The following is a 14,989-nucleotide window of genomic DNA, read 5'->3' as shown; positions in this document are numbered from 1 at the left end:
AACATTTTTTAAGGTTGGATTTTTGTTGTTTATTTCTTCTTCGCTATTCTATTTGAGGTTAAATTACTTTTCTATCATTATTTGTGATTTTCCAGTGGTTTATTTATTGTTTATTTTATGTAAGGAGCCTCTCCCTCATGACACAACAATGTAAGTAGTCTGTAAATCGTTCACCTGGACAAAGGATATGACGATGTATTGGCTTTGATTTTTGAATACCTTATACAATATACGGGATAGGAGGTACAAGAATGATATGAACTAATTACATAGCCTACACAAGCCATGCAAATAACTATTGTACTCTAGAATACTCTCCAATAAAATATGCTTCCTGTATATTCAGCAATATTTATCCAGCTCATGTAGGTTAACTTGCATGTACATTGTAAGTTCAGCGATTTTATTTTATTAAATTATTTTTATGCTGTATCTAGACATACAACATCCAATTACATTACCTTCACACCAGTCTTGCAGATATGTATACTAGTAGTTCTGTGAACAGTAGACCTCACGCAGTATTCTCATCCACAAGTACCTGATTGGAACTATAGACCTTATGGAAATACAGCAATAGACTGGCTTCTCCACACATCTGTATAATCAATCACTTGTCAGCTGATTTATGATGATGATGAATAATATTCTATAGTCTGATTTTTACTCTAATATTGGCGCATGAAGGAGGCTCCTTTTTCCTTTTATATTGTCCTTGAAATGCAAAATTTCCAAAAACCTTGTACGAGTATATACGTCGACGCACAATTGAAAAAGGAACATACCTGTCAAATTTCATAAAAATCTACTACCGCGTTTCGCCATAAATGCGCAACATATAAACATTTAAACATTCCAACACATAAACATTAAGAGAAATGCCAAACCGTCGACTTGAATCTTAGACCTCACTTCGCTCGGTCAACAAATAGCACATTCGGATAACGGGAATATGAAAGTAAACATTAACAAATCCATTTATATAATTTGTCCATTTATTTAACAAACTTTTGTATGTATTACACGTTCACTGGAAAATACATTTTTATACATCTTAGTATCCTAGGACATACACCTTTAACGAGTCCGTCCTGATTATTGCAGTGTAATATTCATTAATATCATTTCTGTCCATTTCATTTTACTTGAGTAATTTTATCATGTATGTATGTTCACTGTATTGTAAATTTATATTTTTCCGTAAAAAAATTGGAAAATGAAATTCATTTAGCGAATTGAATCTGGGGCACAATCTAACATAAACTTACACCAGTCAAGTAACGTTTTTTACAAACATTAATTTAGCATTAGATATGTTAAAAATCAAAATTACTCACCGTCACAAATTAACGTGTCACAAAGTCAACAAATTGCAAATTTACGTACATTCAAATATCAAATTCACATTAAATTTCATGAACAAATATCATCACGAGTCTAGCAATTTTGTATTGAACCATGAAATGCGCATTACAGGTAATATTAAAATTAATATCACAAGTCTAGCTTATATTATTGCTGTCTAACTTGCTCTGGCCAAAACCCATACGATCTAAACGATTTTACAACACCAATCATGACCTCTCCCAAATTTCTCTAAGTTTTGTCAGCTTCTAATGAAGCAATCACAAAGTCTATCTGCTTTCAAATAAATGTCTGCTATGATGAAGTCAAAGAATGTCATTATTCGTATGGAAGTGTCCTTACATGTGTGAAAACTCCCATTGAAAACAATGGTATTAATATTTATTCCATACGATTCTACAAAGAAAACCTTTGGTTATCACTCAGTTCTTACACATTTTCTTTCTGTCAATGTATGAACAAACTCATAATTTTTCAATAACAACTCAATAGTATTATTTTCTGAAATATCAATTTCTTAAGAATGTTTTTGATTCGCATAATATATCTGTAAATATTACACTTATATTTTTCTATTTACTATTCTACTGTATATATTATAATAGTTCATACACATGCATTCTGTCATTTTGTAAAAACTCCCTCTCTATATGTTAATTCTTTTTATTACAGACAATTGTTTATTAACAAACAATCGTTTATTCACAAATTAGCAGAATGAGACTGTGTGAACACTCCCTAAAATAAATATTATTCTTTCAAGTTTACACAATGACAGAATAAAAATATGTGAACTGTCCCATCAGAAACAATTTTATTATTTTTCTATTTAGATAGTGCAAATGAGAATGTTTGAACACTCTCATAAGAAACATAGGCATTCTGTTTCATCCCATCAGAAATCAGGGTTTACCATTAAGAAAAGATAGTATAAGTTTATCTTCAATTTAGCATTAGGTTTGTAGAGGAACAGTTTTGAACTAAGCCTTTTCTTAATAATTCATATTACTTTAATATTATTTTATGTAAAATAGATTATGCTATATTCTCTCTATAGTTTTACTGTGGGTCATTGTGAAATGAACCTTGTGAAACCCGTCAATCTATTTTTAGGTCCATGTAATGGCAGTGAAGAAAGATAAAAAAATAGGGTGGCCGATTCTCTGTCTTGCCACTGCCTTCTATAGAAGATAGCTGATACCGGAATATTAACTTTTCATTCTTCTTAAAAATAATCAACTATATTTTATTTGAAATGGAAATATATTTTTTAATGATTCAATAATAAATTTCATAATTGAGATTTAATATTTTGTTAGTTAATTATATTTCTACATTGTTGAAAAACGATCTGGCAACGTTGCAGAGGCAGAAAAGGTTAGCGCTATCTGCTTTGTTGAATGATAGACAAGGATAGCAACACTGATGCTTATCAAATACTGTCATTAAAAAGTTGGTCTCACTATAGCATTCTACTATTTTGTCTCTATGTTTAAAACTTCATCACTATGAAATAACCTTGATATATGTTGAGTGAACACCTACAATCTTGCATTATGCTATCTTTTCGCTAAGGTTTTACTGTGTCAATATGAAACGAACTTGAGTGACACCCTTTAATCTATAGTGAGGTCTGATCATATACTAGTAGTTCGGAGAACAGTAGTCATCATCACTAATCACACACACCCGCGATTTTTAGGGTACATTTTTTGTGATATCATAGCCTCAATCTTTGGACAACATTAACTTTTTATCAAAATTTATGGGGAGAAATAGTACAGGCTCAGCCTAGTTTTTCCTTCAATTTCATAATTATATTATGATTGTAGCATTTTGTACAATAAATAAATGAATGAATGAAAATTTCTGAATAAAGGACCGCCATCTTGAAACGTGGATGAATTCAAAAATTGTAAATACATATGTTTCTGCGTCTCGTTTCAAAGTACTTGTATTCCAAATTTCATTCAAATCGGTCCATAACTGCGACTGTAACTGCGGTACAAACAAACAGACAAACGCCGATTGACTTGAAACATAGAATTCGCTTCGCCCATTCAATACGGTAATCTCTACTGATCTCAGTTATGAAAGTTTTGAATTATTGATTGATTTAATGTATTTGACATGAAATTGATTATTTATCAAAGAATATAAAAGCTAATATTTGTTCAAATGTAATTGGAAGATTTGAGTAACAGTTATCCAATACAGTTGGCTGTGTTTTAGTAGTCCGTAGCAATATGGAGTCAAATATGGAGAATCGGCAACCCTGTTCCCCATTTTTCTTCACTGCCATTATAACGCGGACCTCACAAAAGCATTAGGCAATCTTTTCTTTATGGTTTGATTGTGTTACTGTGAAACGAACTTGGTATTTGTTGAGTGAAATCCTTTAATGCAGCATAATGGTATCTTTTCTGTATGGTTTGACTGTGTCACTATGAAACGAGTGTTGAGTGAAAGCTAGGTTGAGTTAGGTTCTAAGACTTTTCCTCTTTCTCCTTGTTGTAGCGTTCGAGTTCTTTGAGGAACTGTGCCTTGGGCTTCATGAGGTTGGGCCTCATATAATAATTATTTGGCTGATTACTATAGTAGTAATAGTACTATTTTGTTGATACTGTATAATTTATGTGCACTGTAAGTGCCTTTTTCATATGTTTACTGTATAATTTATTTACAGCTGTGGATGTAATTATGATTTCTATATTGCGGAACATTATAAACTGCGTGAGGTCTACTGTTCACAGAGCTACTAGTTAAGGGGAAAGGATTGAAAAAAATAATACTAAAGTATAACATTTTGAGTGAAACCTTCATTATATTTCACAAAATATTAATATCTCATCAGCGTTGAGTCAGAATATTATTCCTCTTATTGCAATATTCAACAAATCATATACAGGTTTATTGATCAATATTATTATATCATTTCAATTGGAAATTAAACATCATCAAATTCCATACCACTAAATCAAAAATAAATGACAATACTAGAATAATAAAAGATAGGCTGATCGTAGAAACAAAACTCAAATAACTGGAGGCACTGAGGCATTGATAGATTGAACTCGATTGACAGGAGACACTGATACATTGAACTCGATTGACAGGATATAATGATACATTGATACACTGAACTCGATTGACAGGATATAATGATACATTGATACATTGAAATCGATTGACAGGAGACAATGAGACATTGGTACATTGAGACAGATGAATCACTCTTCCATAAGGAAAACTTTATAGCTGTTCAAAAAGTTTGGGACTTCATATATTTTCAAACAAGATATTATATTGAAATCATTAGCTATCAATAGATAATAATATAATCATCTAAATTTTTAGAGTTTCAAGCAAATCTTACAAAAATCATACAGGTTTTATTAGTTACTGTTCTCATACTGATACTGATACGGACACTAATAATGATAATGATACTGATACTGATACTGACACTGATATTGAAACTGATACTGACACTGATATTGAAACTGATACTGATATTGATAGTAATTTCACTGATATGTACACTTATATGTATACTGATACTGAAACTGAAACTGATACTGATAGTAATATCACTGATATGTACACTTATATGTATACTGATACTGATATTGATAGTAATATCACTGATATGTACACTTAAATGTATACTGATACAGATACGGTTACAGATACTGATAACAATACTGATACTGATACGGATACTGATACTGATATGAATACCAATAATGATACTGATACTGATACGGATACAGATACGGATACTGATACGGATACTGATACTGACACTGACACTGATACTGATACTGATACTTATATTGATACAGATACATATACTGATACTGATACTGATACTGATACTGATACTGATACTTATACTGATACTGATACTGATACTGATAGTGATACTGATACTGATACTGATACTGACACCGACACCGACACTGATACTGATACTGATACGGATACTGATACTGATACCGATACCGATACTGATACTGACACTGATACTGATACTGATATTGATATTGATATTACTGACACACACCCTTATATGGATACTGATACTGACACTGATACGGATACGGATCTGGATAGTTATACAGATACTGTTTCAAGGACAATAACGGATACAGATACTGATACGGATACGGTTTGTAGGACAACCATACACTAGTCTCAATATGAAGCTGCTTCAGATGTTTTGCAGTAGATTGTAATTGGAATATAATTTCAATTTATTACTGGGATGAATCTCTCTCACAAGACATGAGCTACATATTCACAAATTCCAAGTTCATAAATAAGTTGTTATTACCATAAATTTAGGTGTTATCCGAACCATCTACTGGCAACAAGAATAATGCTAGAATATTATGGCACATTGATATTTTCTAGCACAAAATATTATTGATGTTATTATGTTTAGATTTATGAACAGCTGGAGTTATAACTTAAACTAATCTACAATTAGATAACAACAAAAATAAATATATATTTATCTAAATAAAGCTTCGATCAAGGGCGATGTTATACACGATCGATTAATCTATAATAATTAATAAGTTATTTATAATATTTATAACTATTATAATATTTTCCCACTCAAACATCCATACAACACTATTACTGAGCTTAAAATATTTATACATTCAAAATATAATATATAATAAAATGTTATTTAAAATTATTCCCAACAATACAATTCGTCGTAATATTATATATATATATATAGTAATAATGATGATAATTAAACCATTGTAGTGCATTTATCAATATAACATAAATAGATATAGAGTAGCACGCATTAAGTGTTAGGGGTAAATTCAAAAGGTAACTAGTTCTAAATAAATTGGGCTGTTAGTGCATCATTGTCAAAAATACATTTCCTAGATAAATAGGGAGAAAAAAATGTATTAAACGAAAGAAAAAATCTAAATAGAGAGAAAAAACTGTATTAAACGAAAAAACAGCTACAGAAAAAAACTGTAACAACTACTGATAGATTTTCAACTCAAATTGCCAGTTACACAAAAGCTGGTTAAGTTTTAACCGTGATTAATATCACGAGACCCGTTTAGAAAAGACGGCTTCCCTGATTGGTTGCTGGTCAAATTTTAACCGTGATCAATTTCACGAGACCCGTTTAGAAAATACGGCTTCTCTGATTGGTTGCTGGTCAAATTTTAACCGTGATTAATTCCACGGGAACCAATCATGCTTGGTTCTCGTGGAATTAATCACGGTTAAAGTTTAACCAGATTTTGTGCAACGGGGCCAAAGTGTCTAAGAAAACAAGAGGCTAAGATTGACGGCTTGGTTCTCCTGGAATTAATCTCGGTTAAAGTTTAACCAGCTTTTGTGCAACCGGGTCAAAATGTCTAAGAAAACAAGAAGCTAAGATTATTAACACTCATTTTGACTAGATGGTGATCGAATTTAATTAAAGTTTAAAGTCTCTAAACTACTCAAAAAACAAACAAGTTAAAATCAAATAACCACCAAGAAAGACTAGAGATGAACAATCGGTTACCGACTGCTTGAATAAGTTATTCTAAATCGACTAAACTCTAGGTATAATTTGGCTTAATATATATATTATTGAGGGGAGAGGGAACTAATCTCTAGAAGGGGGGAACACATAATATCATCAACAAAACTATATTGTTAATTAATTATTGATTTTGTCATCAACAATAATTATGTTGATGTTGTCAAAAACTATGTTGTCAATTTTCTAGGATCATAGAATCCCATTTATTTTGGTTTCAGTACTATTTTTGATGATGATATTAATTCCAATACATTGATCTTCTGTGTATCCAATTCATATTGAGACCCACTTTATGTGAATAATTATGTTGATGTTGTCAAAACCTATGTTGTCAATTTTCTAGGATCATAGAATCCCATTTATTTTGGTTTCAGTACTATTTTCGATGATAATATTAATTCCAATACAATGATCTCCTGTGTATCTTATTCATATTGAGACCCACTTTCTTTATCATCCCAGTTCTAAAAATTTTGAGACTTACACTCTAAATTACATGTATAACTAGCTCGTAACCCGTGCTCCGCGAGTGTCTACCTGTAAACTTGACCTATTCTGGATTGAAAATAGGCCTATAACCATCCTTGGTAAATTATGAATCAATATCCAAAATTTCAAGTAAATCAGTTGAGTAGTTGAGACGTGATGATGCGTCATTCGTGTATTTCCTATCCCCTACGTGCGTATAACAATCCTTGATAAATTATGAATCAATATCCAAGATTTCAAGTTGATCAGTTGAGTAGTTGAGAAGTGATGATGCGTCATTCGTGAATTTCCTATCCACTACATGTATAAGCAAGTTTTTTCCTTTATTATAATATAGATAACTCAATGCAACAATCATATCTTATTGATCATAATCTTCTCTCATCTTGATGTAATTTTATCTCACATAAAATATGTATGATCAATTCTTTTTGATGATGGTTCTCAATGTATATATTTTCAGCTCTCACACCTTTTTGTTGGTATTATCAAATATTTGTTATCTTATATCTTATAAATAATATTATTATTCCTAGTTATTGATGTAGTGCTATGATATTATTGATAGAAATAGATCTGATTGATTAGTCCTCTAGTAGAGGGTTGAGGAATTGAATATACACTGAGATTCACTTGGATCCAAGAATATTCAAGAAGATCCTAGAGGATCTTAGAAGTTTCAAGAAGTTCCAGGAGAATCCAAGAGAATTCAAGAAGATCCAGGAGAATCCAAGAGGAGATCCAAGGAGATTCAAGAAGTTCCAGGAGAATCCAAGAGGAGATCCAAGAAGATCCAAGAAGATTCAAGAAGTCTTAAAGTTTCAGGAGAATCCAAGAGGAGATCCAAGAAGATTGAAGAAGTTCCTGGAGAATCCAAGAGGAGATCCAAGAAAATCCAAGAAGTTCCAGGAGAATCCAAGAGAAGATCCAGGAAAATCCAAGAAGATCCAGGAGAATCCAAGAGGAGATCCAAGAAGATCCAAGAAGTTCAAGGAGAATCCAAGAGGAGATCCAAGAAGATCCAAGAAGTTCAAGGAGAATCCAAGAAGATTCAAGGAGTTTCAGGAGAATCCAAGAGGAGATCCAAGAAGATCCAAGAAGTTCAAGATGGATCCAAGAGGAGATCCAAGAAAATCCAAGAAGTTCCAGGAGAACCCAAGAAGATCCAAGAAGCTCCAAGACAATCCTAGAAGATTCAAGAACTCCCAAGAAGACTCAAGCAATTCCAGGAGAATCCAAGAAGATCCAAGAAGTTCCAGGAAGATCCAAGTAGATTTTTTATGTTTGACGAAATGACAAAGAAAACGCGATAGAAAAAATTTGGATGTGGATAAGAGAAAACGATGAAAGCATTCTGAAAGAAGAGAGATTGATCTCGGTTAAAGTTAACGGTGGTTTAGTAACCGGCCAATTCAGCGAAGGTGGAGTCCATCTCGTCAGCCAGAGACTTGTATCTGTCCTTGTTGAGACCGAGCTCATCTGAAATATAGAGGAAAAGAACTGTGTGAATGGAAGTAGGACTACTACGTTTGTACAGAACTATAGTGAGGTCCACGTTATAATGGCAGTGGATAAAGATAGAAGAATAGCGATGCCGATTCTCTGCATTAATTAATTATATTTGTACACTGTCAAAAACATAATTGGCATCGTTGTGGACCTAAAAAAGGATAGTACCACCGGTCTTTGTTGAATGATAAACTAGAATAGCAAAACCAAAGTTGATGAAATACTGTCATTATAACGTAGACCATCATCATAATTATTGAAAATGATTCTATAGTATGGTTAATGGAAAGACATTATCATAGTTTAAAACAACTCTATAGTGAGGTTCACGTTATAATGGCAGTGAAGAAATATGGGAGAACAGAGTTGCCGATTCTCTGCCTTGCAACCGCCTTTCATAGAGAATAGCTGGTACCGGTATATCTGATATCAAATTATCTGATTAAATAATTATTGCAGCTTCAAGAAATTCCCTCTATAGTGAGGTCCACGTTATAATGGCAGTATTTGATTGACAACGGTGTTGCTATCCTTGTCTATCATTCCACAAAGCAGATAGCGCTATCCTTTCCTACCTCTGCACTGTTGCAAAAGTTTGGAAGTTTTGTATCAAATAATGGAGTTTTGTATCAAATTGATATGATACTGTATCATATTGTGTTGATACTGTATCATTTTGTGGTGATCTTTGTATCATCTTCCTATAGTGAGATCCACGTTGTAATGGCTGTATTTGATTGACATTGGTGTTGCTATCCTTGTCTATCATTCCGCAAAGCAGATACCGCTATCCTTTCCTACCTCTGCACTGTTGCAAAAGTTTGGAAGTTTTGTATCAAATTATGGAGTTTTGAATCAAATTGGAATGATACTGTATCATATTGTATTGATACTGTATCATTTTGTGGTGATCTTTGTATCATCTTCCTATAGTGAGGTGCACGTTATAATTGCAGTGAAGAAAGATAGGAGAACAACGTTGCCGATTCTCTGTCTTGTCGATGCCTTCTATAGACGGTAGCTGATACAGGTTTATTGATGTAATATTAACTGATCATTCTCGTTTAAAATAATCAATCATATTTTATTGAGCGAAAAATTATATTTTTCAATGGTTTCATAATGAATCTACATAATTGATATGTGATACTCTGTTAATTAATCAATAATTCTACATTGTTCAAAGACCATCCGGCAACTGATCAAAGCGATAAAGAGATAGCGCTATCTGCTTTGTGGAATGATAGACAAGGATAGCAATAACATTGCTAATCAAACACTGCCATTATAACGTGGACCTCACTATAGACGCTCAAGGTTGATGAGAAACACTCGACCACTATTTATTTATCATCTTCCCATAGTGAGGTCCACGTTATAATGGCAGTATTTGATTAACATTGCTGTTGCTATCCTTGTCTATCATTCAACAAAGCAGATAGCGCTACCCTCTTCAAGCTCCGCTATATTGACATATCTCTTTTCAAAATTGTCGAAATTAATGATCAATTGCCAAATATGTTTGATCTCAATCATAGAAATTCAAATTTATTATCAAATAATTGAAAAATAATATATATATTTATTATCAAGAATAAAATATAATTATTGATTATTCCAAACAAGAATAAACAGTTAATATTACATCAGATATCAGCTATTCTCTATGGAAGGCAGTGGCAAGGCAGAGAATCGGCAACGCTGTTCTCCTATCTTTCTCCACTTTTTTTATCTTTGGTAGAGAGTTAGTGGGGAGGATATTTTTAATATTCTTTCCGAAGAATGGACATTGATATGTCCAAAGCTCCGCCAATTTATGTAGATGCATAACAATATGATTATTATCTATAGTTATTATATTACAAATTGCTTTTTCATATCATATACAGTTCAATAATTATTTTCTTAGTCTATATCATGTAAATTCATCTATAATTTTGCTGTATTGTATTGTATTCAGCTATTGTATATAAGTGTATAAGCCATTATATATTGTAATCTACATAAATAAAGTACTCAATCAATCAATCAATCAATCAATCAATCCACTGCCATTATAACGTGGACCTCACTATAGAGGGAATTTCTTAAAGCCACAATCATTATTTTACAAAAAAATGAATCATTATTTAAGTAAGGAGCTTCATTTATCAAATTAATTGAAACGTAGAGTATCGGTTGGAGTGAACTTTTTAGCCCAATAATTATAATTTATATAATTAAATATTTTATATATTTTATTTATTTATCTTCATTTTAAAAATATATTTTATTTCATAATTAAATTTAATCATTATTTATATAATGATTTATCATAATAGTTCATTACCTATTTGGGATGAGTGAATATTTACATAAGGTGCTTTATTGGTCAATCAAATTCAAATTCATGGCCGGTTTCCGAGCTCGGGTTTCAGATAAGTTCTAGACTTTAAACAGCTGGAGTCAGAAAATTGGCTTTCCGAAACGGGGCATAGTCATAGTCAAAGACCTTAAAGATGCATAGACTCACATGCAGCGCTAGTGTCGTACTAGGAATTGAAATCTTTTTGTGTAGTTGAGAAGTTGATATTGTGGTAATTATTCATATTGAATGAAAAAGACTGAGAAATTGTCAAAAAACCACTGATTTATTGATAATTAGAAAGGCCGGTTTCGGTTATTACACCATTGTCAATCTCTGATAAACTGGCCAATTGAAATCGGAATTGAAATCGGCCATTGAGAGGGCAACCCATAAGATTATTACATACCAATGCCTTTGTTGACCGAGCGAAGTGAGGTCTAAGGTTCAAGTCGACGGTTTGGCATTTCTCTTAATGTTTAAATGTTGCGCATTTACGGCGAAACGCGGTAATAGATTTTCATGAAATTTGACAGGTATGTTCTTTTTTTAATTGCGCGTCGACGTATATACAAGGTTTTTGGAAATTTTGCATTTCAAAGATAATATAAAAGGAAAAAGGAGCCTCCTTCATACGCCAATATTAGAGTAAAAATCAGACTATAGAATTATTCATCATAAATCAGCTGACAAGTGATTACACAGATGTGTGGAGAAGCCAGTCTATTGCTGTATTTCCATAAGGTCTATAGTCTCAATCAGGTACTTGTGGGTGAGAATACTGCGTGAGGTCTACTGTTCACAGAGCTACTAGTAATCTATAATATTACAAACATATAGATATAATATCTTGTGCTAAAATACCCCAATGGCGGCCTTCAATTTCAAGTAAGAGGTAAGGCATAGGCATTGTGGGTCTATATTTCTTCAAGGTATTTGGTAGTTGTTGTCCACGTTTAGACATTACATTTCGAAAAAATAGAAAATTGAACGCAGAATAAAATGGAGAAAAAATAGTGTAGAGTTTCAGCTATTTTTTGAATTATTCAGGAATGTCTCTTTTCGTCAAGGAAAAACTTTTCCAATCATAGAAATGAAAAAATTAAGGATTATCATAACAACTACGACTACGCCCCGTTTTGGAAAGCCAATTTTCTGACTCCAGCTGTTTAAAGTCTGGAACTTGGCTGAAACCCGAGCTCAGAAACCGGCCCAAAGTATGGGTTGGGGTAAATTTTCCAAAATAGCTACAAATAAAATAAATCAGAGATTATGAAATTGTCACTGCACTACAAATTAACATAGAGAAACAATAGCGTAAGTAGATATCCCATGGTATAGGGCGCTTATGTCGCAACTATTACTGTTATCTCAAGCCGATTAATGTTGATTGTTGTAGAATTTTACTGTTTTGTTGGGGTGAAAGTGTATGAACGGCACAATATGAGAGACTACCAGCGTCATAAAGCTTCACAGGAAAGAACTACGTGGACTAACGGCTTGAGATAACAGTAAAAGTTGCGACATAAACACCCTATACCATGGAATATCTACTTATGCTATTGTTTCTCTAAGATTATATCTACAACAGTCTCCAACTTATTGAAGGGTTCCCATACATATGACTCACTATGTATAAAAATATTTTCGAAAAGATACTGGAGGTTCAAAAGGTTGAGGTATGAAGAGGTGCCTACTAAATTCGATTTGGCGAACAAGTTTTTTGGAAACAAAAACAACTGAAAAATTTATAATAGTTACCACACAGGTGGAGCAGAAAAAGGAGAAGGAGTGATAGAAGATAAAGGAGAAGAAGGAGAAGAGAAAGGGGATGAAGAAAAAGAAGATGAAGAAGAAGAAGAAGAAGAAGAAGAGGAAGAGGAAGAAGAAGAAGAAGAAGAGGAAGAGGAAGAAGAAGAAGAAGAAGAAGAAGAGAAGAAGAAGAAGAAGAAGAAGAAGAAGAAGAAGGAGAAGAAGAAGAAGAAGAACAACAACAACAAGAAGAAGAACAAAAAGGAGAAGAAGAAGTAGCAGAAGAAGGAGAAGACGAAGAAGAAGAAGAAGACGTGGAAGAAGGAGAAACAAAAAAATGATAAAGAGGAGGAGGAGGAGGATGAGGAGGAGAAGAAGGGGAAGAAGAAAACGAAGGGAAGAAGAAGGGGAGAAGAAGGGAACAAGAAGAAGGATGATAAATAGGAGAAAGAAAAGAAGACAGGGAGGAAGACTACTTCCTCAGTCTTCTCCTCCTTCTTCCATTTCTTCTTCTTCTCCCTCTTCTCCTTCTTCTTCTACCTCTTTTACTCATTCTCTTCCATCTTCTTCTTCCCTTTCTTATTCTCCTCCTTCTTCTCCACCCCTCCGTCTACTGACGTTGATCTACATCCACTAAAATGTCTGGGATTTATATTTACACAAATGAATATTCAACAAAAAAGGAAATTAACATCTCCACTAAAAATACAGTTTACATAGCAGAATAAAACAAGGCGTAAACACGGCGAAAACTCCGGTAGAAACTGTAATAGATAACAATAAAAGGTCATAAAATGTTTTATATTACATTAGGAATGGTTAAAAAATAATAATAAATCAAGATGCAAAAAAGCATTAGCAGTTTCAGGGTTAATAAAGCAGTTAGAATACCTTAAACCAGACTTGCTCTCTCCTTCTATTAACTATGTGTGTCTTTTTTCATTGTTTTTGGAATTCTTTTTTCATCTCATCTATTTGTGTTTAGTGATATTCAAAATTGTTCAATGTGTATTATTTATTGAAAATGTATACATGTCATTATGTATATGTATTATATATTATGTGTATTATTTGTTTATTATGTATTATGTATTATTGTGTATTTGTGTATTATGTGTATTATTTGTCATTATGTATATGTATTATGTGTATTATTTGTTGAAGATGTATTCAAGTCATGTCATGTGAATCATAATCTATATTTGTTGTTTTTCATAGTTTTATTGGTTTACAAATTTTCTTTCCATCTAATCTATTTTCGTTCTGAAAATTTTGAAGTTTTTTAGTGTATATTATTCATTGAGAATAAATAATATATATTCATGTCATGTATATCATAATCTATTTTCTTTGAATTATTTGTTGTTTCCCATAGTTCTATGAATATTATTTGGTTATTTTATTTTAGTTCAACCGTAATCTAATTTTCATTGAATTATATGTTGTTTTTCGAATTTTCTTTTCATACAATCTATTTGCGTTGAGTGATATTCAAAATTGTTCAGTGTGTATTATTTGTTAAAAATGTATACATGTAATGTCATGTACATCATAATCTATTTTTCTTGAATTATTTGTTGTTTTTCAAAGTTTCATTGTTTTACAATTTTTTCCATCAGTTTTTCCGCGTTTACATTTATTGAATATGTATTCACGTCATGTAATGTTCACCATAATCTTTTTTTTCTTTGATTTATTTGCTGTTTTTCAAAGTTTTACTGTTTTACAATATTTTTCAAAATGCTTTCGGTTATAACCTGTATCTAATAATAATCATACTTGAGCCCGGTTGTAGAAAAGCCAATTAAATTTTAACCGTGATTAATTATTTCACGAGAACCAATCAGAGCAGGTATTTTTGATAAGACTCTGATTGGAATTAATCACAGTTTAAATTTAACCGGATTTTCTGCAACCGGCACTAAGGCTGATGCCCACATAAGCTCTTTGGCTAGGCA

The 14,989-nt window shown here is 32.3% G+C and overlaps 2 protein-coding genes across 2 annotated transcripts in view; one reads left to right on the top strand and one right to left on the bottom strand.

The window, feature by feature from the left end:
• Positions 1-4,164: 4,164 nt before the first annotated feature.
• Positions 4,165-14,989, bottom strand: part of LOC111055698 (tropomyosin-1) — a 58,187-nt gene continuing 47,362 nt past the window's right edge. Inside the window, exon 10 of the mRNA XM_039435899.1 lies at positions 4,165-8,905. Coding sequence (XP_039291833.1) covers positions 8,823-8,905 — 83 coding nt within the window. The 3' untranslated portion in view covers positions 4,165-8,822. The remainder of the gene's footprint in view (positions 8,906-14,989) is intronic.
• LOC120352975 (clumping factor B-like) lies at positions 5,027-8,722 on the top strand. Its single transcript, XM_039435340.1, has 2 exons — positions 5,027-5,536; positions 8,081-8,722. Exons 1-2 carry the CDS (start codon positions 5,027-5,029, stop codon positions 8,720-8,722), a joined length of 1,152 nt encoding a protein of 383 aa, XP_039291274.1.

The sequence above is a fragment of the Nilaparvata lugens genome, chromosome 9 (assembly GCF_014356525.2).
Source record: "Nilaparvata lugens isolate BPH chromosome 9, ASM1435652v1, whole genome shotgun sequence".
Lineage (NCBI taxonomy): Eukaryota > Metazoa > Arthropoda > Insecta > Hemiptera > Delphacidae > Nilaparvata > Nilaparvata lugens.
The sequence above is the reverse complement of the archived record's forward strand: the minus strand, read 5'-3'. Positions and strand labels throughout refer to the sequence as shown.

Excerpts from the sequence above, each read along its gene's own strand:
- LOC120352975 (XM_039435340.1), top strand. The coding sequence starts at position 5,027 with ATGTATACTGATACAGATACGGTTACAGATACTGATAACAATACTGAT. Across the intron at positions 5,537-8,080 it reads CAGATACTGATACGGATACG|AAGATCCTAGAGGATCTTAG; the intron begins GTTTGTAGGACA and ends AGAATATTCAAG.